The following is a 26,597-nucleotide window of genomic DNA, read 5'->3' as shown; positions in this document are numbered from 1 at the left end:
TTCTCTAACACATCACTCCAGATAGATATAACATTAGATTTGGCCCCAAGAGGAAGGCCCAAATAATTTGCAGGAAGAGAACCGCTGTTGCAACCCATAATATCAGCCAGAAGTTGCATATTAGGAACCACATTGATAGCAAACAAATGGCTCTTTAGATAATTTTGATATGCAAACCCGACACTGCCTCGAAAGCCAAAAGAATCACTCTAAGATAAAGAACTTGATCAACAGCAGCATCACATAGAATCAAAGTGTCATCCGCGTATAAAATATGTGAGATGTCAATAGTGGAAGGCCCATTTACACAAGTAGAGAATCCCCTGATCCAGTTGTTTTGCATTGCCACAACTATCATCCTGCTTAAACCTTCCATTACCAAAATAAAAAGAAAGGGAGTCTCCTTGCCTGAGGCCTCTTTTTGAGGGGAAGAAGCCCTGAGGAGATCCATTGATAAGTACCGAGAATCTGACAATGGAAATGCACCAATAAATCCAATTGGTCCACTTGCTACCGAAACCCATATCCTTTAGAATGTTTAAAAGGAAATTCCAGTGCACATGATCAAAGGCTTTCTCAATATCCAATTTGCAAAGTATACCTGGTATACCCTGCCTCTTTCTTGTGTCAATACATTCATTGGCAATTAAAGATGCATCAGGTACCTTATACAATATAAAAGGTACCTGATGCATCTTTTTTTTTTTTTTTTTTAAATACAATTTACCTTATCAAAAAAAAAGATGCATCAGGTACCTTTTATATTGTATTTATCATTTAATATCAATAACATATTTTCTCTCGTGCCTTCCCACATGGTATCAGAGCATTAGTGAGAAACTCGTCGTTGTGCATCATTCCAGCGACTTCCGGGAAGAAAGACCTCTTCGCCGTGTAATTTTCCGGCGACTTAGAAGGTTGTCCGTAAGCAAATCACTTTCTGTTGGTGTTGTGCAAAAACTAACACCACCACAAGACTCTTCAGGCTCCGGCGACCAAACCCCAGTCAACCCCACCGGAAAACACACGTTCACGCGCACTCACGCGCCTGGAAAAGAAAAAAAATTCCGGCGAGATCGGACTCACGCGCCGGCGCATGAGCACTGTTCCGGCCAGATTTTGAAAAGGTTCCAGGTGAACAGTAGGATCGCCTGGTAATTCTGATCCTACCCTCACTGGTTTTGTTTCATTCCGACCACTTTGAGTTTTTCCGTCAGCTACAGTAGATTCTGGCGTGAACAGTGTTTCCGACGCAGAAACACTGTTCTGTTTTCCTGCTGTAAATAGTATTTTTCAAGCTATTTCTTCAGTTTTCTCACCGGAGTTACTTAGTTCCACTATTTCAAGTTAACCCTACTACTACATCTCGTAGCGACATGGGAACCAATGCTTTGAATAGTCAGATGGTTTGTTTAGCAGATTATATTGAGTTCCTTCAGTACAAAGCATGTAAGCAGACATCTTCTGAGATAACTTCTATTGTTCAAACAGGTAATAACGTGACTTGTTTCTCCCAATCTTCATCCTCTGAGTCTTGGGTCATTGATTCAGGTGCATCAGATCATATTTCTGGTAACAAATCTCTTTTCACTACTATTTCGTATTCTCAATCTCTTCCAAAAGTCACAATGGCCAATGAGTCTCAAACCATGGCAACTGCAATAGGTCAAGCAAGCCCACTTACTTACTTACATTTAGATTCAGTCCTTTATGTTCCAAATAGTCCTTTTTATCTTATAGCTGTTAGTCCCTTAGCCAAATCACTTAAATGCGCTGTTTTATTTCTTGATGACCATGTTTTTATACAGGAACGCAGTACGGGGCGGATCATTGGTACCGGGCGTGAATCAAACGGACTTTATTACCTTATCCTTGCTAAATCACATGGACTCACATCTTGTCTTCCTTCTACAACTTGTCCTGTTACTGATTCACCAGATTTATTACATAAACGGTTGGGACATCCCAGTTTGTCAAAACTTCAGAAAATGGTATCTGGTTTATCTCACTTGTCAGCTCTAGAGTGTGAGTCATGTCAGCTCGGTAAGCATACGCGCTCCCATTTCCCTCGGCGTCTTGATAATCGAGCAGAGTCAGCTTTTACTTTAGTCCATTAAGATGTTTGGGGTCCTAGTCGGGTCAGTTCCACCTTGGGATTCCGCTACTTTGTCAGTTTCATTGATGATTATTCTAGGTGCACTTGGATATTTTTGATAAAAAATCGATCTGAGCTGTTTTCTATTTTCCAGACCTTTCACGCAGAAATTCAAAATCAATTTGGGGTTTCTATTCGCACATTTCGTAGTGATAATGCCCGAGAGTATTTGTCTTCCCCATTTCAGCAGTTTATGGAATCTCACGGGATTATTCATCAAACATCTTGTCCGTACACATCTCAACAAAATGGGGTAGCTGAAAGAAAGAATAGACATCTTATTGAAACTGCTCGTACCCTACTCATACAATCTCATGCTCCGTTGCATTTTTGGGGGATGCAGTTTTTACATCTTGCTATCTTATTAATCGTATGCCATCTTCAGCTATCCAGAACCAAGTTCCATTCACTGTCATGTTTCCCCACTTATCTTTGTTCTCTCTTCCACCCTGTATCTTTGGAAGCACTTGTTTTGTCTATAACTTTACTCCAGGAACAGATAAGTTAGCTCCTCGTGCTCTTAAGTGCGTATTTCTGGGTTTCTCGAGAACACAAAAGGGGTATCGATGCTACTCTCCTGACCTCCAGCGGTACCTTATGCCCGCTGATGTTACCTTCTTTGAAACCCAATCATACTTCACAGGTTCAGGTCATCACTTAGATATTTCTGAGGTACTACTAGTTTCATCTTTTGGAGATTCAATCACTCCAGCTCCACCACCTATAGCTCCAGTTGTAGCTCCACCACCTATAGCAATGTTGTGAAGAGCGTGAAGCGAGGTAAAGCGAGAACCCCCATTTTGCTTAAAGCGAGAAGCGAAGCGCTCGCTTTTTTAAAGTGAAGCGGAATTTTAAAAAAAAATATTAAAATAAATATTGCATAGACAACACATGTAACTGTAAGCAAATGTTCAATACTTCAATGTAAAAACTAAACAGTAGCATCAATTAAAGCACAAAATGAGCATCCTATTCTTCTACAAGATTGTCATTAAAAGAACAACTACATAACACATAAGGCAATAAAAACTAAGAATAAAGGATATAAAAATAAGAGGAAGGGCAGTATACCATTCTGTTAAAAACTAGGCAGCATAAAAATAATAAAAGAAGAACTGGGCAGCATTTCAACGAAGAGGAGAAGACTGAGAAAGAAGAATCGAAGGTAAAAAAAAAATTCGCCAGCATTTCGCTGCTATTTGGACACTGAAACAGTGAAAGAAGAAGAAGAAGAAAAAGAAGGAAGAAATCATCACATACTTGTTGCTGCTGAATCGATGTTGAAGTTGAAAAGGGAACCCTACTTAGAATCTCTATTACTGCTGGTCGTGTTTTAATAAAAGAACACTGAACACCTTTCTGTTTTAATTAAATAGGTTGGCAGCTGTTTAAAACAGAGAAGCTGTTTAATTAGATAGGCTCGCTTCGTCGCTTCGCTTCTCGCTTTTTAGTGGGAAGCGCACACTTTTGTCTACCTGAGTCGCTTCATATAGCAGAAGCGAGTTAAGGGTCGCTTCACTTCACTTCTCGCTTTAAGCGAGGAAGCGACCGCTTTTCACAACCCTGACCTATAGCTCCAGTTTCACCACCTATAGCTCCAGTTCCTCCACATAATCCAGTTCAACCTTCTGCAACTCCACCACTCTAGACTTATCATCGTCGTCTACATCCAGCATCCGGCCCAGGTGATTCACGCCCCGCATCAGATTCTGCACCTATTGCGGACTTGTCTCCTCTTAGTCAACCAATTGCACTCCGCAAAGGTGTACGATCCACACTTAATCCTAATCCCCACTATGTCGGTTTAAGTTATCATCGCATGTCGTCACCTCATTATGCTTTTATATCTTCTTTGTCCACTGTTTCTATCCCTAAGTCTATAGGTGAGGCACTATTTCATCTAGGATGGCGACATGCTATGATTGACGAGATGTCTGATTTACATGCGAGTGGCACTTGGGAGCTTGTTCCTCTTCCTGCAGGTAAGTCTATTGTTGGTTGTCGTTGGGTTTATGCAGTCAAAGTCGGCCCGGATGGCCAGGTTGATCGACTTAAGGCTCGTCTTGTTGCAAAAGGATATACTCAGGTTTTTGGGCTTGATTATAGTGATACTTTCTCTCCCGTGGCTAAAGTAGCATATGTTCGTCTCTTTTTGTCCATGGCTGATGTACGTCATTGGCCTCTTTATCAGTTAGACATTAAGAATGCTTTTCTCCACGGTGATCTTGAGGAAGAAGTTTATATGGAGCAACCACCTGGTTTTGTTGCTCAGGGGGAGTTTAATGGTTGTGTGTGTAGATTGCGCAAGTCACTATATGGTTTGAAACAGTCCCCTCGAGCTTGGTTTGGTAAGTTAAGCACAATTATTCAGGAGTTCGGCATGACTCGTAGTGAGGCTGATCACTCTGTGTTTTATCGGCATTCTGCTCCTAATCTGTGTATTTATCTAGTGGTTTATGTTGATGATATTGTTATTACTGGCAATGATCAGGATGATATTACTAATCTGAAGCAATATCTCTTTCAGCACTTCCAGACTAAGGATTTGGGCAGATTGAAGTATTTTCTAGGTATTGAGGTCGCTCAGTCTAGCTCAGGTATTGTTATTTCACAGCGGAAGTATGCCTTAGACATTCTTGAAGAGACTGGAATGATGGGTTGCAGACCTATTGACTCTCCTATGGATCTGAATGCTAAGCTTCTGCCTGGACAGGGGGAGCCTCTTAAAGACCCTACGAGATATAGGAGGTTGGTTGGCAAATTGAATTACCTCACAGTGACTAGACCTGACATCTCTTTTCCGGTGAGTGTTGTAAGTCAGTTTATGGATTCTCCCTGTGATAGTCACTGGGATGCAGTTGTTCGCATTCTTCGGTATATAAAGTCAGCTCCAGGCAAATGATTACTATTCGAGGATCGAGGCTACGAGCAGATTGTTGGGTACACAAATGCTGATTGGGCAGGATCACCTTTTGATAGACGTTCTACATCTGGATATTGTGTTCTAGTAAGAGGTAACTTGGTCTCGTGGAAGAGCAAGAAACAGAATGTAGTTGCTTGATCTAGCGTCGAAGCCGAATATCGGGCCATGGCTATGGCGACGTGTGAGTTAGTTTGGGTCAAGCAGTTGCTCAAGGAGTTAAAGTTCAGAGAAATCAGCAAGATGGAACTAGTGTGTGATAACCAAGCTGCTCTTCATATTGCGTCAAATCCGGTGTTCCATGAGAGGACCAAACACATTGAGATCGACTGTCACTTTGTCAGAGAAAAAATACTTTCAGGAGATATTGTTACAAAGTTTGTAAAGTCGAATGATCAACTAGCAGATATTTTCACTAAGTCTCTTACTGGTTCTCGTATTAGCTACATGTGTAACAAGCTCGGTACATATGATGTGTAAGCACCGGCTTGCGGGGGAGTGTTAGTTTACAAATATGTATAGTGTAGTTTTGTCCCACATTGGAAGAGGAGTAATATCTCTTTGTAGTGTATACCTATAAATAGGGACCTCTTGTATTGTATTTATCATCTAATATCAATAACATATTTTCTCCCGTGCCTTCTCACAACACATTTATGGGCATGTATTTCCTAGTTCACTAACTTGTCATGGCTATTACTCTGTACCTGCATTGCTGACAGGTTGACGGTTATCTTTTCAATGAGGAGGAGAAGCGCTACGTGAAGATCATCTGGGAAAAATTGAACCCGGAATATGAGGTGATTCTGTTAATTTCTGTGCAAATCACCATGTAAAGTCAGTATGAAAGGTTCTACAGTGGTCTTGGGATTTATAAAAGGGAAAAGGTCCAGATTTACCCCTGTGCTATTGTAAATAATCCACATTTTTCATCCGTTATACTTTCCATCTAAATTTATTCCTACCGTTAAAGAAGTAAACAAATTTTCCCTCATCCTAACGGTTGTCAACAGTGACACCACACCCCTCAATTAAGAGTCCATGTCACCATTTTTTATAATATTTTATTTATTGCACTTATTTACTAAATCAGAAAATTTTTAAAAATCCCAAAAAGTGCAGCTGCTTCTTCCTCAATGAGTTCATTTTTGCTTTAAATATTTCGGAAGGGAGAATGGGGGAAAATGGTTTTAAAGTGTTAGGGAAAAGTTTTTTTTTTTTTTTTTTTAAAGTTTGGTGGGGGGGGGGGAGGTTGGGAAATTTTACCAGGAAATGGAAACCCTTTTTGGTCAAATGGTCAAATGCAAAAAGAAATAAAAAGTAGGCTAAATAGATTTAAGTGGCTTATTTTTTTTAAAAGATATTATAAAAAATGGTGACATGGACTCTTACGTGGCATTTTAATTGAGGGGTCGGGTGCCACTTTGGACAACCGTTAGCGATGAGGGCAAATTTGTTTACTTCTTTAACAATAGGGGAGCATCTAGACGGAAAGTATAACGGAGGATAAATATAGACTATTTATAATAGTACACGGAGGATAAATGTGGACAATTTATAATAGTACAGGGGTAAATCTTGACCTTTTTCCTTTATAAAAACATTAGAAAGTACGTGAATGAATATAATGTTGGTTCTCGATACTACTATTAGCAATAATAAAACACTTGTTATGCCATATCAATTAGATTTAGTTATTCTTAAGCATGGATTTTTGGGGATTCTTTGGTCTCTTCTACTAAGTTGTTGTGGTTAAGGGCAATGTTTTCAAAGGTTCATTCAACGCGCGCTTAAGCCCTGAAGCTCAGAAAAACTCAGGGAGGGCGCTTCGCCTTGCTTTAACTGCGCTTCAGTGTAGGCAAGGCACTAAGGCGTGCGTCTCATTGCCCATGGGTTCTATCTTGAAACCAACGGTACTAGACAACAAATATAATCGGCAAATAAGTGTAGTAGTTGTTGAGGAAAACATTAGGAATGAATTTGTTTTTTTCCCTTGAATTGCATATATATTTTTATTTTTATCCTTCATTGCGCCATTTTTTACTAAAGCCCCCACTTTAGTTGCGCTTAAAGCCCCAATAGAGCTGGAGCGCTTTTTAGAGCTTTTTGCCTTTGACAACTTAAGCAACGAGTGTGTTGCTACCCTGTTGCTCCCTTTGGTCCATCTTCATGATGATTTTTCTTATCACAAAACAGTAGTCCGCACTCACTTCCTCACCTGCCTTTCCCTTACTTCTTCTGAGTGAGCTTGCTGATTAATATTTTATAGGTAAAAGCAGCTAAGGAAGCAGCCGCGTTAGCTGCAAAGGAGGCTGACGAGTCCATTTTAGCTAACAGTTCGGAGGATGTGCAAGCTGCACGGGAGCTTTCTGCTGCTGCTAATAATAATGTTGCGAAGTCAAGAAAGGTTGTACTCTGAACTTATCTTGAGTTTGTTTCCCTGTGAAAATTGATTCTCAATGTGTCATATTGAGGAAATAAGAAACATTACAGAGGGGTCACTTTGTTGATGTCAATGGTTGTTGAGAAACCTTATCAAAAAAGAAGCTGATGTTTGTTAATATATGCAAGAGCAAAAAATATTTGAAAAATGGCTTGCGCTTTTATAGGAGTTAAGAGACACTTCTAGAGTCGCTTCTAAATATTTTCATATACACACAATGACTTTGCCACAATAATAACATAAAAGCCTTCTAATTAATAAAAAAGGTCATGCACCTAGATAACATACTGGTTATGCACCTAAATATCCTAAAAGTTACATGGATAGCACCAAAATGCATCTAGTAATTCTAGATATTCAAAATTATATTTTTAACACTCTCCCTTAATTTTGAATTTCTTTTCATATTTTTTTATCACTCTTGATGGTTCTAGCTTCGTTTTCAACATCCTCCTCTCGGTACACCTTACTTTATCCAATTGAGCCACATTTCGCCAAAACCCATTTGCTGCAAAGCGAAGATCAGAAACTGCCAATCCAGATCTTGATTGGCTATAAGTGAAGCATCAATGATTTGCCTTCCTTTAAGAAAAGATTCTGTTGCCCAGCCACCAATTTTTCCATTACTCGTTTTAGTCTTTCTGCTAGCAACTCAGCAATGATCTTGTAGACACTTCCAATGAGACTTATTGGTCTAAAGTCTTTTAATTCTTTACTCCTTTCTTCTTTGGAATTAATACAATAAAAGATGGAATATAAGTCCTCAAACCTGGAGAAGCACCTTCAATGGAGATTATTACTTTATTTGCATTTGTACCTTCCAAGATCGAACCAATGCTCCAACACCACTTGTTAGAATATAAATAGGCTCTTCATAAGCAGAGGATGGAAGAAGGAGATAAAACATAAAGCACACTAGTAATATTATGATAAGCTCCACTTGTTATAACAACAGTGCCAAGAGACATTTCTAGATTCACTCCTTTCACACACACTATGAACTTAGCCCCAATGATAACATAAAAGTCATCTTGATGATAGAAAACATCATGCACATCGATAACATGATGGTTATGCACCTAATCACATAGATATCCTAAAAGTCACGTGATAAACCTAAATGCATTTAGTACTTTTATAATTATAATATTCATAATTATTTTTCTTACACTTAATATGTTCATAAACGTTAATTGCCTACTTTGTCTGTTTTGATCTTTTGTTAGTGATGCATCATTTCTATCATATAAAAAGAAGGGCAAGAATGGTCTATGCTTGTGATTCTTTATTCTTTCTGATAAATCAAATCGTTTATTGCACTAAAATGGTACCAAAAGTTTAAAATTCCATCTGAAGGATTGGCCTTCCAAAATGTCTACCCAACTGTCTTCAACATCTTCTTTACACCTAAAGTACCAAAAAGAATATCAAAGAACTCCTTGTCGTCCATAATTGCTTTTCAACTACATCAAATAATCTCCTGTTCCTCTCTTTATGAACGATCTTAAGCAAGCACAACGGTGCGATCTAGATGTCTTTCCTTCTCCTTATGGTGCTTCTCTTCCAACTTGTTTGGCCTTTTTTATTAAATCTCATCCATTACCATATTCTATGTTGAAGGACGAGTAAATCAAACTCCACAAGCTGGTTAAAGTAGGTGTGATTTGTGTCTTTCCCTGATCCATCCGTCTTAAACATACAACAGCAACTGACTACTACATGTCCTCTCTTCCAAGTTACTTGCCACAAGAATGGCACATGCACGTGAAATTTATTATACACAATAGTTGCTCTTGCGATCTCTTGGAATTAGCTTACCCCTTGCTTTATGATATCATATGCAGGAAAAACGACAGAAAAGGGCTGCAGAACTGAAAAATTCTGGTCCTGCTCAAACCCCTGCAGAAGCAACAAAGCAAATGTTAACTAGGAAGGTATGTATGATAGAGGAAAAGGAACTTACAATCTTCAGAGGTTTGTAGTAGCTGAGGAGACAAGCTTGAGTACTTTCTGGACGCTTGCAATTAATCTTCTAATGTTTCCTTGGATTGTAGTTGCTGTAATCACTCCATTTGCTATTACAAATTTAGTCATCTTGCCTATAGCTGTATATATTTTGACTTGCCATTCTTAGCATAAGTTTCCTGGACTTCAGCTTTGCCGATACAGCAGACTTGCATCATGTTCCAGTTTTTCTTGTTGAGTGTTGGTTTTGTTCAATTTCAACATATCTTAATCATTTCTTTTCCTCTGTCATATGTTTGCACTGCATGGTATATCTTCCTCTTTTTCATGAAACAATATATATCAGATTTATCGGTTGTGTTCTTTGTATCTTACCTTGGCTTTATATTATTTGATGCAGAGGCTGAACTCTAAGATCAACTTTGATGTGCTAGAAAAGCTTTTTGACGAGTCTGTATGTACTTCTCCTACTCCAAAATTTCTACAGAATTTCATTATACCTGCTTTTAATTTCAACTTTACTCGGATATCAATTCCTTTAGCAAAGTATCGTTTTCTCTATTGAAAAAAATCTTCGGTTTTTGCCCTTACTGAAAAGAACATAAGCAGAATGTTCGGTATTGGTGGTGGATGGAGGTAGCTGGCATTTGAGACGCTATTATGCGTAATATTTGGATATTCAAGAAATGGTAGGAAATTAAATAATGAAAACTAAATAATGTGGCATCAAAATATTGTTAATTTATCAGACGTTTCCTTTGCCACTGCTGCTCATCTTTTGATATCTGCTATTAAAGTTCTTGGAGATGCATGTGACAACTCTCTAATACACTCACAATTTTTTTACTTCAGCTTGAGATAAATAATGTGGTATCACATATTTTTTTTTAAATTTAAGCTTGAGATATGAGGAACCCTCAGGCCCCACTTGTGGGATCACACTGGGTATGTTGTTGTAGCTTGAGTATGAGAATAGTTGAGCTCAAAGGAAGAAGTGAGGTCATATGACTGACCCCCAACTTATTTGGGACTGAGGCGTAGTAATAGCAGTAATAGTTGTTATTGTTGTTGTAGCTTGAGATAAGAGAATCTATCCCGAGATATAAATTGTTCTATCCCGTTCAGCGGATACTGAATCAATAGTTTCTTGAAAAAGGAGTAAGCTATGGTTAATCTTTGGATTTGATCTTTAGTTCAGCTCCTTGATTTCCCTATTATTAACATTGTAGGATTATAAAAAGACTGATAACTCCTGGTAGGGATCTCAACTAGATAAGAATTCCCAGAGTGCTTAAATTTTGACTTTAATTATATATAAAGGGGAGGGGAAACGGGGAAAGGGATTACAAGATGAGGAATCGAACCTCACCAACAAGGTAAAAATTCAAGTAGCCAACCAACTGAACTAGTAAGATTCTCCGCACCCTAAAGTTTTGAAGTTGCAGGATGTGCATTTGTTCATCTATAGGACAAATTACACAAATCTAAAGCATTTGTTGCTCTCATCTCCATAAATATGTTTAACTTGATCATGTTATTTATACAGGCAATTCGAGATAGCAAAATTGATCCCGAAGTAGACGAGACGTACGAAGAACCATATGCGTTACGATGAGGATGTTGGAGGATATGAATATGATTATGACTAATATTGAATTAATCTGCATTCCTTATTATTAACTTAATGATTTCCCCTTACAAAAAGAGTATATGAGAAGTCAGGTAACACATTTTCCTTCACTTGTATATTAGGAATTGTTGGTCCTGGTAGCCAATTGAATGTCAAAGTTATTAGTATGTTTTAATTATATCAATGACTAATTTATTTCCTGGGAACACCTCCCTGTACTGGAATATGAGATCTTATTCCATTCTTTCCTACTTATAACTGAAGTTTGCATAATTGAAATTGAAAGACTTCCCTTTCCATGAATGAGAGATGTAAAAAAAACTGTGTACCAAAATATTTTCCACAATCAAACAAAATATAGTTTTTCACCCAACAAGAAGCTCAATGTGGTTCAATGGGTGGGGTCTAGGGAGGGTAGTGTATATGTAGACCTTACCCTATGTTGTGAAGGTAGAGATGTTATTTTCGTCAGACCCTCGGCTTAAGAAAAGCATGTAAAGAATTTAAAAGCATGTAAAGAAAAGAAATTGGTGAGATTCTTATTTTTTCCGTAATAGATTGGTGACATTCAGTATACATGTACCATTACGTCTTTTTTTTTTTCCTTCTAATTCTAGAAAAATTACTCACATCTCGAATTTGCTATTTTTACATTGACGGCTGGTCTATCGTAAACCTCTTGTATTTGAGCTTGAGATCGGCAATATAAGCAAGGACACACATGCGTAGTCAACTAAAGTTGAGGCGTAGTAATTATTGTTGCACTATTATCACCAAAAAAAATGATTCAGAAATGCGTAGACATAGTGTTATATCATCTCGAACAATTTTTTAAAAATTTTAAGAAATCCAAGGAAACATTCTCAATAATTGTAGATAAAAGTTTTCCCAAAATAGGAGTACAAGTCTACTTAAAGACAAAAATGAGGAAAGTTTTCAAAAAGTGCAAGAATTGTTCAAAACAGTGAACCTAAATATAAACTCAATATTTTGTTACAAGCTCAATTCCAACTCACTCTTAAAACCAATTAGAAATCATCTCCTTATCCATAATCTTATTTTTTGTACAGATTCTCTTTTTCATCCTATATAATATAATAATGGACACTTCAAAAGTAAACAGAATCTTTGAAACATCCAAAAAAATAATTTATAAAAAGTGAATAAAAAGATTGAACTTTTCTTCTAGATTTCTCTTTTTTTAACCAAAAACAAAAAGTTCAATTATTGTGAGCCAATCTCTATCCTTTCTTTCATCGGCAAAGCAACATTAAAAAATTCATCCAAAGCTCTAACAGAAGATCCTTTGTAATCATCCTCATCTTTAGCAGCATCTTTAATCATTTCTTTAATTTCACAAGCTTTACCTCTTAATCTTTTCCCCTTTTCACTTTCACCCATAACTAACTCAATCTTTTCAATTATGTCCCCATATCTTACATCAAAAGTTGTCCCTCTAGCCATTTCCACACAAACACCAATTTCTTCTTCCAATAACTTAGCATTAAAAAATTGATCAGCTGCCATTGGCCATCCAATTAATGGAACCCCATTAATAAGTGATTCAAGAACTGAATTCCAACCACAATTACTTAAAAATCCACCAATTGATTCATGTGCCAAGATTTCAACTTGAGGTGCCCAATTTAACACTATTAGTCCTCTTTGTTCATTTTCTTGAACTGTTTGAATAAACCCTTCTGGTAACCATTCTTCTGGTTTAAATTCAGCATTTATATCAAATCCTAAAGGTGGTCTAATTACCCAAATGAAATTTATTTCAAGACCATCTAATGCTTTTGCTAACTGCATCATTTGAGATGCTGAGATTGCATTTTGTGAACCAAAACATATGTAAAGAACTGTTTTTTTCTCCTTTCTATTCAACCATTCTTTGCATATATCTAAGGAAATTCCTAGATCTTTCCTAGGACTTACTCTATCATTTTCTTGCAAAAGTATTGGTCCTATTGCCCAAACTGGTATACATAATTTCCTTCTAAAATACATCAATCCATTTTTGTCAAACTCTTCAACTGTATTGAAAAGAACTCCATCTGAATTTTTCCAAGTTGGAAGATTTTTCAACTGGAAAATTGAATAAGGATCATTACCATCTGCTATTGCTAGACTAGGTGACAATTGTGTCACATGAAATTTTCCAGCTTCTTGAAAATCAGGCAGTATAAACTCGAGTTTATCGGTATGTCTGTGAGGTAAATTTAACCACATAGAGTAATAACAAGCTAATCCAAATCCACTAGTACCACAAAAAATAGCATGGAAAATTCCAAATTCATGAGTTACCTTAGCTGACCATCCAAAAAAGAAATCTGCTATAACACAAATTGGTTTCTTGAAAAATCCAATCTTTTCCTCAACAAGATCACTTAGAATTTTCTTGAAATTAGGTTCAAGTGTAGGGGATACTTCAAGAAGCTTGAAAACTTGATTATAAGGGAGAGAATCAGTGATTTCAGCATCTAGTGGAAGTCCATATTTAGTACTGTCAAAAGGCATTTCAAGAAAGTGAATTGAAGAGTTCGTAGGGAGTGATGATTTGAGTTTCTTGATGTTTAGTGGTGTATTTATGAAGATGATTTGATATCCCTTTTGTTCAAGTTTGAAAGCCAAGGCTAAGAAAGGGATTATGTGGCCTTGTGCCATGAAAGGGAAGAGGACTATGTTACCTTTTTTTCCTTCCATAGTTTGTAAGAAGAAGAAGAAGAAGATGATGATGATGATGATGATGGGAAAATCGGAGGAAAAGAAGAATGAATTTTCTAAATAGGAAATGAAAGTTGTCCTTTTATCCTTGTTGGATTATTAATTGAGTTCCTATAGAGGTTTTTGACTTTTCATGTATATCATCATTTGGACCATCAAACCATCAAATCTTACTAGTTAGTGATGTCGATGAGAGTTTTTTATACAATACAATGGGTGTAAATTTAGTGGGCGTTTGGACATAAGAATTGTAAAATTTCAAAAAAAAATAAAAAAAGTTTTTTAAGTGAAAAGGTATTTGAAAATTAGAGTTGTGTTTGGATATGAATATAATTTTAGGTTATTTTTAGATTTTTGTGAGTGGTCTGAGCACGAAAATTTTGAAAAATAACTTTTTGGAGCTTTTCAAATTTTTAAAAAATTTCAAAATTTATCTGAAAATTAAAAGTTTTATGGGCATTTTCAGAATAGGGGAGACTAGGTGAGGGGTGAGCCTTCTGTCTGATTCAATTTTGAGATAAAAAAAAAGTTTTAAAAAAATCGAAAAAAAAATAATTCATGGCCAAACGGACTCTTAATTCTTATTGTCCTTTTTCTCCATTTTCCTTCCCAATCCCTCTAAGCAATTAGATATTTAAAAAAAGAAGAAAAAAGAATGTGTTATTAGAGATAAAAGGAGGACCATAAAATTGAGAAACTTTTTTCCCCATTATTGTAAACTTGGTGATAGGGGTCTTCCCAATTCTGGACTTCTCCTGATAGATAAGGCAATAGTAAAAGATATCAACATCATTAATTTAAAAGAATAATATTAATCCAGATTATAAATATTCAAACCAGTAATTTTGGACCTTTTCTCATTTCATTTCTACCTTACAATAACTACGCATGAATTTCACATTTACTTAATATAATTTTAAAGGAAATTCAATTATTGTATTATCTAATTTTTGTTGTCATAAACATTTATAAAAAAACATTTATTTCATTATTTATAACGTTTTTATATCTTAACATTAACAAGTCATTATTAGACCCTGCATGTCATAAGACAAAAGACAAAGCGTAATTTTTTTTAATGAAAAAACCCACATTTAGATCCACATCCATTTAAATACAATCAGACCTATATTCGTGCTTAATCAAAGAAAGGAGAGGGGAAAGTGTACGCAAATTTTACCCCTGCCTTCAGTAAGGCGGAGAGGTTGTTTCCGATAAACCCTCGGCTCCGTACGGGGAGAGAGGAAGGGCAATAACAAGCAAACTGATCTAACAACCGTAGCAGAAATACAAAACTAACAGTAGGCAATGCAATCAAGAAACCGAGACACAAGAGAACAACAAGTAGTAACATAAGTCCTGGGGTACGAAAAAAAACACAAAAGCCACCAAGTGATGTATCAAAGCTATTGCTACAAATAAGCATAACACTCGGCCACCTAACCCTCTACCTTTATTCTCAACCTTCACACCTTCCTATCCACGGTCATGTCCTTAGTGAGCTGGAACAACGTCATATCTTGCCTAATCACCTCTCCCCAATACTTCTTCAGCCTGCGTCTACCTCTTTGTTGGCCCTCCCATGCCAGCCTGCAACACCTCCTCACTGGAGCATCAGTGACTCTCCTCTTCAAATGACCGAACCATCTAAGTCTCGCCTCCCGCATCTTGTCCTCCACCGAAAAATTTCACAAAAGACAAATTGCATGTAACTACTCATGATAAATGAACTTAGTAGCTTAAAAATAACACAATCTACTAGTACTAACATGTTAAATCATACAGGTTTTGAAAAACTTTTAGTACTATCGGTGTATATATATTAGATCCTTTCCAAATTCCTGATAATGCTCAGTCAAACCTTCAAGTAATAAAGCAAGATTGCCACTTTTTAAAAATTTATCATCAAAGTCTCAACGACAAGAAGCCTACTTCGGGCTCAAACAACCACACTGATTCTACTTTCCATGGGAATGTGGGGGGGCGGGGGGGGGGGGGGAAGACTGGGGGACTCAAGAACATACAAATCATAAGCAAGAAGTTTTTCTTCTAATATAAGTTCCTGCAGTTAACACATTCGTAAGGGCACACGTAATACTCTCTGATATGGTGAAGTCGACATTACAATCTGCAGAAGAATGATGGTTGAATAGTTCAACACTTCAACTAGTTCTTTGTATACACGAGAAGAATAGGCCATAGGAACATCTAGATCAGCCATCTAATTTTCGGCGCCACTCCACCAAAAGCTAACTGAAAAGCTTGTCGTGAGAGAGCGGACGTAGTGCCACCACTTAGGGGGGATGTAAAGCATCTCACCTTCCTCTAAAATGCAGTCCTGAAACTCCAGGTCTAATATCTTCGGGAACTCTTTCTCATCGATGTTGTCTAGATCAACCTTCAAACAAGATTTCAAATGTAAGACGATAAGCTGGGCTACATCAACCATCTAAAGGAAGCAACAACCATTAAATTAAGGGCAAAACGATATCATAAGTTCATCAAAGAGAGGTATGATAATATAAGTGGAACCCTCAGATATGTAAGAGAAGCAGAACCTTGAGATGCAAATGTAGAGTTTCTGCATGAGCAACCATATCTTATGCATATAATAGTACTCTTCTTCCCTGACATGTGTCATGTGCAGCTATGTACAGCAAAGTAAGCATGGAAGAGAAACCGGTAACTTTTTCCCTAGAAAATATAGTATCCACTCTGTCCTAAAAGTATAGTCCTACTTCCCTTTTCAGGCCATCCCAAAACATGACAAAGGAGTAGTACTAAACAACTAACATTTTCAACCTTCTTTTAAATACCATGCCGAGTAGCAAAAGACACTAACATGATTGTAGGTAGTAACATCTGCCAAAGGGTAAAAATAGTGAATATGCTAAAAGACCATGGAAATCACAATTCTAGTGAACTACCATTAAAAATAATGGAGAGGCATATACCTGGCTGGAATTGCTAAGCATGGTTTCACTATGTGGGAGCAGCTCATCCGAAAGTGATGCTGAGTAAAGCCGTACATACTTTTTGCCAACAACCTGTAAAGTGAAATGCAGAGGATCACAAGTAATAAAAAAAGAGACATATCAACATACACACAGTAATTGTAACTTTTCCCCTTAAAATAGAATCAACCAAAGCAATCACCTATGGCTCAACCTAATTATGAACTTTTTGTTAAGCTCAGGTCTAGCTCATTGTAAAATATGTGTCTGCTGTAATGGCTGTACCTGAGCAAGTATATTATGGTGAGGATCATGATGCAAAGGCGTCACAGTCCCGGCAGGACCAAACCAAGCATTAAGCGACCTGATCTCCCCACCTCCAGTAAAACAATAATCAGGAATAACAATATCTTGTCGTAGCTCTTGTATCTGTCATTTAGCTACAGAGCTAAGCCACTAATTCCAAAACAATAAGTTCAAGGTAAAAAGTGTTAACGAAATAAATATAGAGGTAAAACGATACTTGATCAAATAATTGATGCTGAGCTAAGTACGTAGTTTCCACAGAGGTAGTATCATCGGACCGGATTCTCTCAAGAAATTCAGAGAATGTGATCAGCTCTTGCTTCCATTCTGGGCACAAATAGTTCTTTCCGACCTGGAAGATGGTTTAACTCAATATCAAGTTTTGAGTGAAGACTAGAAGATGCAGGTCTCTCCCAATGCAATCAATGTGTGAACTAAAAAAGTCTCTTGTGAGCGATGTCAACTCTAATGCAATCAATGTGTGAATTAATTTCATCTCCTATTTTCTTTCTATATTCTAACTTGGACAAAACATATTATATGGACTTATGTTCTTGTAGCATTTGCTTTAGAAAAGGACTTATCTTCTTGATATGGTTAGAAACTGCTGATCAATTTAATGTTGGAATATGCATTAGATATAGAGTTCAATTGACTTGAAATGACAATACGAGTGAATGTAATCACCTCAACAGGGACTGTACGGAAGCCAGCAACCCTTCTAAGGTAATTCATGTCATTCCACTTACTCTTGGCAGGCCAGTGATCCATGGAATCTCTGATTATCACCGGGATTCCTGATAAATAATGGTCTCTCAGGAATGCCTCCAACGATAAGGCTGACCTTTTCCCTACTGTCTTACAAGACAGTGACTTAATAGGTAAAAACTGCTGCACCTGCAAAGTCAAACAATAGATAAATAACCACACTTCTCATCTCAAATGCACTATTAACGCTATAGAACAAATAGACTAGAAACATGTATCCATTAATATTACTCGTAAGATGCATTAAAATTGTTCAACAGTCAGCTGGAACAAATAGACTAAAATGCTATAACAGAAGATTTAAAGAGGTTTTACAACCGATTAGACAAAATTGGTATAACCAAGGATATAAAGATGATCCTACTCCTTCATTGGGGCATACCATGAATAACCTAAACCCGTTAATTACAAAATGCAAACAGCATTCCAAAATGGATGCTTTATGTTACAATTTGCTAAATGAGATTTAGAAAATCTCGCTAGTAAGATTCAGAAAGTAGATTCCTTGACCAAAGAAGACTCAGAAAGCAGATTAACAAACCCAAAGTTCCTAATCACATTTTTCAAAAGCTTAAGCAAGCAAAGAATCTTATTACTTCCTACCTTGCTCCACAATTTACTTATTCATATTATGTCACATAGCGCAAAATGCAAAGAGGGGGATTAACAATGACTGAAGATTGAACACGGAGATCAATAAAAAAGAAATGGAGAATTTTTATATTAGCTCATTGAAAGGGAATGAGAAATGCAACTATGAAGAGAACATATGAATCCTTGAGTACGAAGTTAAGAGAATTACAATAAAAACATTTCTTTTTCCTTTTATTTCTTCTTAACAAGTGTAGAAACGAACTGCTCCTTCTATTATTTCAATTTGATCTTATTCCACATTTAAAAACCAGCGATAATATGAGCTAACTTCCAATTCTAATCTATCAGTTCCTCCATTAGCATATTTCCCAAAAGAAGAAAACACACACATACAAACACACACAGAGCAAAGTCATACAAGAATTTCACCAAAAACTTTCAAGTGAAATGATCCTCATATTCCTATGACTAAGCAGACATGTATAGACACTGATTTAAGTGAATAGAGCACAAGGCAATGCACTTTAAAAAAAGACTTGAGTAAAACCATACATTCTTAAAGTTCCGTAAATTCTAAAAAGACTTAAAATAGTCATAATTTCTCCATCCATTCTGTCCAAGGGCTTTGGTCTAGTAGTAAGAGCTCAACTTGTGAAGTGTGACTTAGCGAACGTCACAAGTTTGAACCCCCACAGATAAAACCCTGGCATTTAAGTGGATGAGAGTAGAGCCGCAAGCCCATTAGCCACCGAGTTTGAACCATGGGCTACTGCCCCTCGGAAATTCCTTGATTATCAAAAGAAAAAAAGGTTCTCCCTTGGTTTCAATTGTTTTTGTCGGTCCCACAAAGAATGATCTTTTCAAAATTTGGAAATAGAGCTTAGATATCTCATTTATTGCTTAATGATAAGCCATTAAGCTTTTATAGCTATGATATGTTCAAAACCATAAGCTTCAAAACTCTTACTTTTTTTCTTAAAACTCTGTATTGAAACGGACGGGAGTAAAATTTGATTATTGAAACGGACGGGAGTAGAAATGATTATCAAAATCACACTTTTCCCTTAAACTTAAATAAAGCTTAATACCTAGCTGAACAACAGAATAAAACGTAGATTGCGAGTGACGAACCTCACCTCCGCCACGTTAATTTCTTGAGAAACAAATTTAATCTCGGGTTCACCTTTTTCGCCTCCATTTTCCGAGGAAGCTAACAGCATACTCCGCGCTTTCTTCGACGCCTTTTTGATTGCGAGGTTCAGCTCATCTCTAAGCATCATTCCTCCCATAATAATTCCCATATCAAGTGCTCTAATCGCCTGAGTAATCTCACCGGAAGCATAATGAAGCTTCGCCAAGTGTACACACGCCATGGAATACGCATCTCTCCATACAGGCACAACCGAATGCCATGGACCTGAGTGTAACTGTTCCCATGCCATCTCCTTCGCCGCCTCCGCCGCTCGAATATCTCCGGCGGCTGCGAGTGTCGCCATGCTAACGTACGCGTAGCCGCCTTCCTCCGCTATCAGCTGAAGGAGATTGGAGCGTTCCGCGTCGAGAAACGGAGTTTCTAGGACGCCGTCGTAGGAACCGGTGGTTTCGCCGGCGACGTCAGTGGCTGACGTGGACATAGTGGAATGCCTTGTGTGTAGAAGGTTCGGTGAGTGAAGAAGGTGAGATACTTTTGTTGTTGCTTTTGGGGGCCCTTTTAATATGGAAAAAGTGCATGTGTTGGTGGAAATATCTAAAGTGAAAATATCAAAGTATCTGAGATATTATTGAATATCTAGGAAAAGAATGACTTTTGTAAATTTTCATAGCTAGCAAAAGTAGTGAATAAGAATATGCAAAACCTAATTTTGAGATATTAAAACTTGAAATATTGTGTTTATTAATAATTCACAAATTTTATCACTATAATTTTCTATAATTAAAAAAATTCAACAATAATTGATGCATAATTAAAAACTTTGCAGATAATGGGTTCTCCTAACTCACACATCACACGCCATGCTATTTTCTTTAGATAGGAAAAAAACTTAGCACTGTCTTAACATGTTGTGAAGTAAAATTTTATTTTAAATCAAATTATAGACGTCCATTTAAAAAAATAACTTAATTAGCCAAAGAAAATGATCGATGAAATTAGAAAGTGTCTATTGTTTATTATTTTTGAAAATTTTCCAACAGAAATACTTTTACTATCTAAATAATGTGAAAAAAATTGTCTTAGCGCGTTAAACAATAACTATTATTTTACCCTAGATAAACTTTTTTGCAATGTTTGTCATATTCAAAGGTCAAAATGCAAGTTTATTTTGTTACTTCTTCTCTAGTTTTTAAAGGCATCTTTTTTTTTCTTGTACAAATTATTTAAAAAATTCAATCAAATTTATTCTAAAAAACAATATGATTTGTATAAATATTGACAGAGAAGCACTTTCTTCATTGAAATTTTTTCCTAATTTTTGCTTTTTGCCGAAAGTCTTTCGAAAATAACCTTTTTACTTGCATACTATTAGAATAAAGTATGCGTATACTATTCTCCTCAAATTTATTTGTGGAATTAGTCGTGATATGTCATTATTGTTGTTATCTTTATTTTTTTGCAAGCGGAGTAGTTTTCTATGAGACACGTATAATATTCCAATATGGACTTACTTTAAATTATTATGGACTCATTATTCATGAACGTGGAAAAGTAAGGACCAATTGTTGTAGAAGTACTATCATACATCTTTGGCTAGATGCCTAGATTTTTTGTCATTCGAATATAATACTACAACATCAATAATCACAAGGGTATCTATTGATTGATTCTTTGCTGCTCCATTTTTTGGAGTTAATAATTCATGTATAAAATTTGGAAGATCATTAAACTATAGACATATTACCAATAGTCTTGTATGAAATGTGTTGATCTCATTTGAAGTAACTTAATAAAATGACTGTTCAATAAGTCAATAAGTTTTTTTTTTTTCAAAGGAGGGGACGAACACAAGCTATTAAGTAGGCTCAACCACTTAGGCCGACCATTGGTAGATACCTTTCTAAAGTGCATAATAGGTCATTCCGTCCAAGTAGGATTTTCTTGATCGCACATTGACCCCGTCAAACTAACTCCATAGGCTCGAGATTATATTGGGCATAGCCCGGAAAGTAATAAACTTGATTATTTTTTTTAAAAATCATATGAGGCGATAGAAGCGTGAAAATAGCACGGGCTAGTCAATTTTCGGATTGGTAATTGAAAAATAGTCAACGATTGCAAAGTCATTGAAAAATAGCCACTATTTTGCTGAAACACGGAAAGTTCCAGCATAATATACTTGAGATTGGTGCATCTGTGTATGAACTTCCAGCATATTATGCTGGAACTCCAACACACAAAAAGTTCCACCATAATATACTGGAGATTGGAGCACCTGTGTATGAACTTCCAGCATATTATGTTGGACAGTATATTATATTGGAACTCCAGTATATTATGATGGAGTTCCAGTATGCTAAAAGTTCACATGTAAAAAATTCGAACTCCAGTATATTATGCTGGAATATTTTCCGGATTTTGAACATTATTTTCGTTCAGATTTATCTTTACATGAAAAGTGGCTAAATTTCGATTACTTTTGAAATTGTGGCTATTTTTCAATTACCACTTGTAAATCTGGCTATTTTTAAGTTTATCCCATTTTAATAAGGTTCTAACTGAATAGCCCAGCCCAAAAGGTACACAATATTTTGCAACTCTTTAGCCCAAAAGATATCACTTTCTGGCCCACTAACATAATCCTCTTTCCAAACTGAAGATAATAATTTGCTACATTTATTTGATGAAGTTTAGATCACAATATGGCAACTAGTTTATAGAACTCACTTAAAACAAATAATCAGGAAGAAACCACTATTACAAAGTTAGATTACTAAGAAAGAAAATCAAAAAGAAAAGGAAAAAGGGGTGAAGAGAACCTAATTATGCTACATTTTTATACCTGCATATTACCTTACACCTAAGTACTCTATCATGCACATAAAAACCAGGCATAACCATGACCTTGACCTTGCTAGAACCTTGTGATCTTTGCCTATCCGCGAAAACGTCCTCCATATAATGCATATCAAAAGTTCGATTCTCTTCAACTCGTAGAACCCCGAGTGGAGGATTGAACGAAAACGCCAACAAATGCAGCAACCAAATGCACTTAGCAGCAACAAAGAATGCTTGGAGGAGTTGTTCAGGCCATGGCCTTGTCCAATTAAGTGTTGTGATAATGCAACTCATTTTCTGATCACAGAACTTGCTGAAGTCTTCACTATAGTACTTTGTCCCCTTTCTTAACACTTCATTCCAACTTAGGTTCCTCAACGCGACAAAGGAAGAGAACTGAGCGTGGCGTTCTTGTTGAGGGTCTAGGTGCTTCGGTGAGCCATTCTTTTGGAACACACAGTTCTCGAAATCTTGGAAAAGTGATTGGTTTATGATGGATTCAATGTGGTATAGAGCTGCCTTCGAGTACTTTGAGTTGAGAGATAGTTTGTAAGGTTGAAGCAAAAGGTTCAAGTTATCGGTTAACGAATTGTCTGTCTCTTCAATCTGTCCAATTAGAGTCTTGCAGAATTGCTTCACTGATAATCTTGATTCTGATACTATCTGTAAAAACCCTTCTAGCATTACCTCTTCACTAACCGGGATCAGATTTTCTCCGTCCCCATCAATGGATTTCCCCATTTTAGAAAGATTTCTAAGCTGTGCTGATACAGGGGACTCCTTTGCTTGAATTGCTTGCCTCAATGCCTTTTTTAGCTCCTCACAGTAAGTTTCTAAATGCTCTAACTTTTGCTTTAGGTCACCTAAAGAAGACTTCATTTCCGAGACTTCCATCAACGCTGCATCTCTGCTCTCATTTGCTTCCATGAGCTCTTTCTTCAATGTATCGATAGAAACTGTTCCTATATCCTTAAAACCCTGAGAAACCTCCTCGGATTCTGTCCGGTTTGGTGAACTTTCAACCTTGTTTTTCTTCTTTAGCTTAGGGAACAGCCATGATAAGTTCAGCCCTTTACTCTTTGGCTGCGATGATTGAACAGAAACATGAGAATCTGACAATGGCACGACAACATTCGAGTTCTTCCCACTCTTACTAGATCCATCAGCTTCAGTACTAATTATTGCAGGCTTACACTTGTTGCAAGATGAAACCGATTTTAGGTCCCCTAACGAGTTTCTCCTAGACTTGCAGTAATTATGAGCAATAGGAGAAGCTCTATGCATAGTGATTTGATCAGTACACGAGCTTGTGACTGATTTCTGATCATCAGCCGGACAAACGTGGGGTTCTAAGTTGATCAGACTGTTAGTAAATCCTTTCCTCAAGGACAAACTCGCCTTTCTGTAATCCGATATAATGGCTTCATTATTACCATTTCCTACTCCTCCAAAGCCATATTCATCCCAAATTTCAGCATAGTTTGGATTGTGATCTAACTGTAGTTGTTTGTATCCTGGTAATGGTTCATCTTCATAGCTCTGCACCAAATGTTGAATCAAGATCATCAAAAATGGAGAAACAAAACTGAAGTCTTGAACATTTCTAAAGAAGCAACATTATGTGATTGAGTAATCACAGCTAGTCTTGATCTATACAAGGAACAATGGCTGCTTCAGCGGGTGCAATAGCTATAATATTTCACATAGGACAAGTTAAAAAAGAAGTCCGCTTACTTGTTTTGGAGCTTTATCACTACAACAGTCAACAACAAGTCAGAAAACTAAAGTTCACGCACTATAATAGTAAAGCATTAAATTTTACCTACTATGATATGTCACATTAACATAACTAAACTTGACCAACTGTAATAGTAAAGTCGCTAAAATTTATAGGTTAGTAACTCTACTGTTGTACGTTATGGGATTATAAACCTTACAGTTAAAAGTTGTAATCTGCTATATATGAGAACTTGATGTACATTGAATTCAGGGATTACAAATTATATTATCTTATTTCAGGTTTGACATTTAAGCCTTCATTTAGAAGCAATATCTGCATAAGATTGTGTAAGCTTGAAGCTATGAAAAGAGTATTCTTATTTAATATTTGGTCAAACACATATCCCATAGATCAGATAGGAATAAGTCTTAACTTCAATAAACTTGAAAAGAAATGCAAAGAACAAATCCATAAGAAATTTTCTGAAGTTTTAATTAATGGAAGAATCCCAAAAAACTCAAAGGCCCATTATTACCTTAATAAATTAATTTATAAAAAAATGATAATTTTGTCATAAGCAGTTCAGCATAGTTCTTTTCCATAAGAATGATAAGAAATATCAAGAGAAATGGATCTATGTGATTTAAAATGATCACTTTGTTAATATCCCTTTTATGTTCCTTAATCTCAATTTTTGGTTTAAATTACAATCTTCATAGACAAAGTTCAGAAAAAGGCCAATTTTCATACAACAAAACAAGAGACCCATTTGTACCAAAGAAAAAACTCATGAGAATTTACTTAAAACTTAATTTCTATGGACTATAAAACTAGAATGAGCATGCCATTTAATATAGCAAGATTTTACCTTTGAAATTAACCCATTATTTTCAACACGAAACACAACTATATTGGTAAAAACTTTAAAGGTCGAATCTTTAAATCCCGCATACGCCTCTAACAAAATTCAATAAAAAGAAAAAGAAAAAGAAGAAAAGGGACTTACTGGTGTGAAAATAGGATAATCTTGAGCAGATAAATGATGTGAATGATGAGAAGAAGGAGAAACAGAAGAAGGAAATTTCAGAGCAGTAGCTGATGCAGGACTATTCCCTTGTAAAAGAGCAGCATGTAAAGCTCTTAGCTCAATAGTTTTAGCAATGGCAGCTTGAATATCTTGTCTACTAACTCCATTAATATTATTGTTGTTGTAATTTCCCTTCCTTGTAACTTCATCTTCATCTTCTTGAAATATTTGTGTTGAAGAAGCAGCACTTGCAGTTGCCATTAGTGAGGGGAAAAAAAGGGAGTACTAAATTTATACTAATGTCATAGGTTTATAGTGTTATGTCTATCTACATTGAAATCTTGATTCTTTTTTTGTTGAGAAATATAGAGGATAGAATATAGTACAATATCTAGTGGTAAGAATTTTGGAGGACCAAAAAAGGAGAGGGACAGAAGAGAAGAGAGGTTTTGTTTTTGTGGGGTTGAGGAGAGGGGAGTAGTGGTAATAAGAGGGTGAGAATTTTGTCTTGGTTCACAAATGTATTAATGGGAATATGAGTGCATGTGAAGCAATGAGGGAGAGGAGAATGATGTGACTTAAGAAAGGGAGAAAATAAAATGAGGGGCAAATTGGTCATTTTAAAAACTATGAGGAATGGGTGAGAAAGAAGATAAATACAGTCAAATCTCTCTCTAACAACATTCTTATATAACAACACTTTTCTATAAAAGTCAAGTTATTTCGGAATCAATTTTTATATTATGTTATAATATATGTTTTACAGTGTTATCAAAGGCGAAAACGCAAAAAAAAAACTCAAAGGTCTGTTGGGGCTTTAAGCGAAAAGCGCAAATAAAGCGTGGTCTTTAATGAAAAAAGACGCAATTCGAGAAAAAGTAAAAATATATATATGTAGTCCAAGACTAATAATTATAAGCATAAAAAACAAATATATGAACAAAGAAATTTTAAAAAAAATTATGATAAAGTGAAATATTAATTGTTTAATGTCATCTTTTCATGATTACACTCATTGACAAGTAATAGTATGACTTAGAGCCTTGATGCTATATTAAAGCGCCCACAAGGCGAGGCGAAGCGCTCAACATGTTTTGAGCCTCGCTTCAGGGCAAAAGGGCACTTTAAGCGCGTCTTTGATAACACTGATGTTCTCTATAATATCACTTCGCTATAATATCCAAAAAATAATCGGAATAAACGATGTTGTTATAGAGAAGTTTGACTGTATACCAAAATGGGGTAGGATTTAATTCTAATTTTTCTTTGATGGGATGAATTGAACCATTAGTGGGTGCACATATATAGATTCATTCTTTGTACCGGTTCAGCCTCACAACCCTTTGCGGATTTTTTTACTTAAATGGTAATGGCAACTCGAACCACGTATTTTTGAA

General features: G+C 36.3%; 4 protein-coding genes across 7 annotated transcripts in view; 1 reads left to right on the top strand and 3 right to left on the bottom strand.

Moving 5' to 3' along the window:
• Positions 1-11,332, top strand: part of LOC107763335 (transcription factor IIIB 60 kDa subunit-like) — a 49,775-nt gene extending 38,443 nt beyond the window's left edge. For all 4 annotated transcript variants that reach the window (XM_075222203.1, XM_075222205.1, XM_075222204.1 and 1 more), the window contains 5 exons: positions 5,798-5,875; positions 7,345-7,482; positions 9,363-9,452; positions 9,884-9,937; positions 11,030-11,332. In XM_075222203.1, the coding sequence (XP_075078304.1) occupies positions 5,798-5,875; positions 7,345-7,482; positions 9,363-9,452; positions 9,884-9,937; positions 11,030-11,098 (429 nt within the window). In that variant the 3' untranslated portion in view covers positions 11,099-11,332. The remainder of the gene's footprint in view (positions 1-5,797; positions 5,876-7,344; positions 7,483-9,362; positions 9,453-9,883; positions 9,938-11,029) is intronic.
• A 738-nt stretch (positions 11,333-12,070) lies between these two features.
• Positions 12,071-13,928, bottom strand: LOC107763336 (UDP-glycosyltransferase 92A1-like). The gene has a single exon (XM_016581813.2). It carries the CDS (start codon positions 13,817-13,819, stop codon positions 12,338-12,340), a length of 1,482 nt encoding a protein of 493 aa, XP_016437299.1. The 5' UTR covers positions 13,820-13,928; the 3' UTR covers positions 12,071-12,337.
• A 1,942-nt stretch (positions 13,929-15,870) lies between these two features.
• Positions 15,871-20,164, bottom strand: LOC107763337 (lysine-specific demethylase JMJ30). Its single transcript, XM_016581814.2, has 6 exons — positions 19,599-20,164; positions 17,788-17,997; positions 17,318-17,452; positions 17,080-17,223; positions 16,795-16,887; positions 15,871-16,238 (listed from the first exon to the last, which is right to left on the bottom strand). The coding sequence occupies exons 1-6, from the start codon at positions 20,094-20,096 to the stop codon at positions 16,062-16,064; spliced, it is 1,257 nt and encodes a 418-aa protein (XP_016437300.1). The 5' UTR covers positions 20,097-20,164; the 3' UTR covers positions 15,871-16,061.
• A 2,096-nt stretch (positions 20,165-22,260) lies between these two features.
• Positions 22,261-25,696, bottom strand: LOC107763339 (IRK-interacting protein). The gene is made up of 2 exons (XM_016581815.2): positions 25,180-25,696; positions 22,261-23,992 (listed from the first exon to the last, which is right to left on the bottom strand). The coding sequence occupies exons 1-2, from the start codon at positions 25,459-25,461 to the stop codon at positions 22,439-22,441; spliced, it is 1,836 nt and encodes a 611-aa protein (XP_016437301.2). The 5' UTR covers positions 25,462-25,696; the 3' UTR covers positions 22,261-22,438.
• Positions 25,697-26,597: the final 901 nt, after the last annotated feature.

The sequence above is a fragment of the Nicotiana tabacum genome, chromosome 9, assembly GCF_000715075.1.
Source record: "Nicotiana tabacum cultivar K326 chromosome 9, ASM71507v2, whole genome shotgun sequence".
Taxonomy (NCBI): Eukaryota; Viridiplantae; Streptophyta; class Magnoliopsida; order Solanales; family Solanaceae; genus Nicotiana; species Nicotiana tabacum.
Note: the sequence above shows the minus strand (reverse complement) of the source record. Positions and strands in the feature narration are given on the sequence as shown.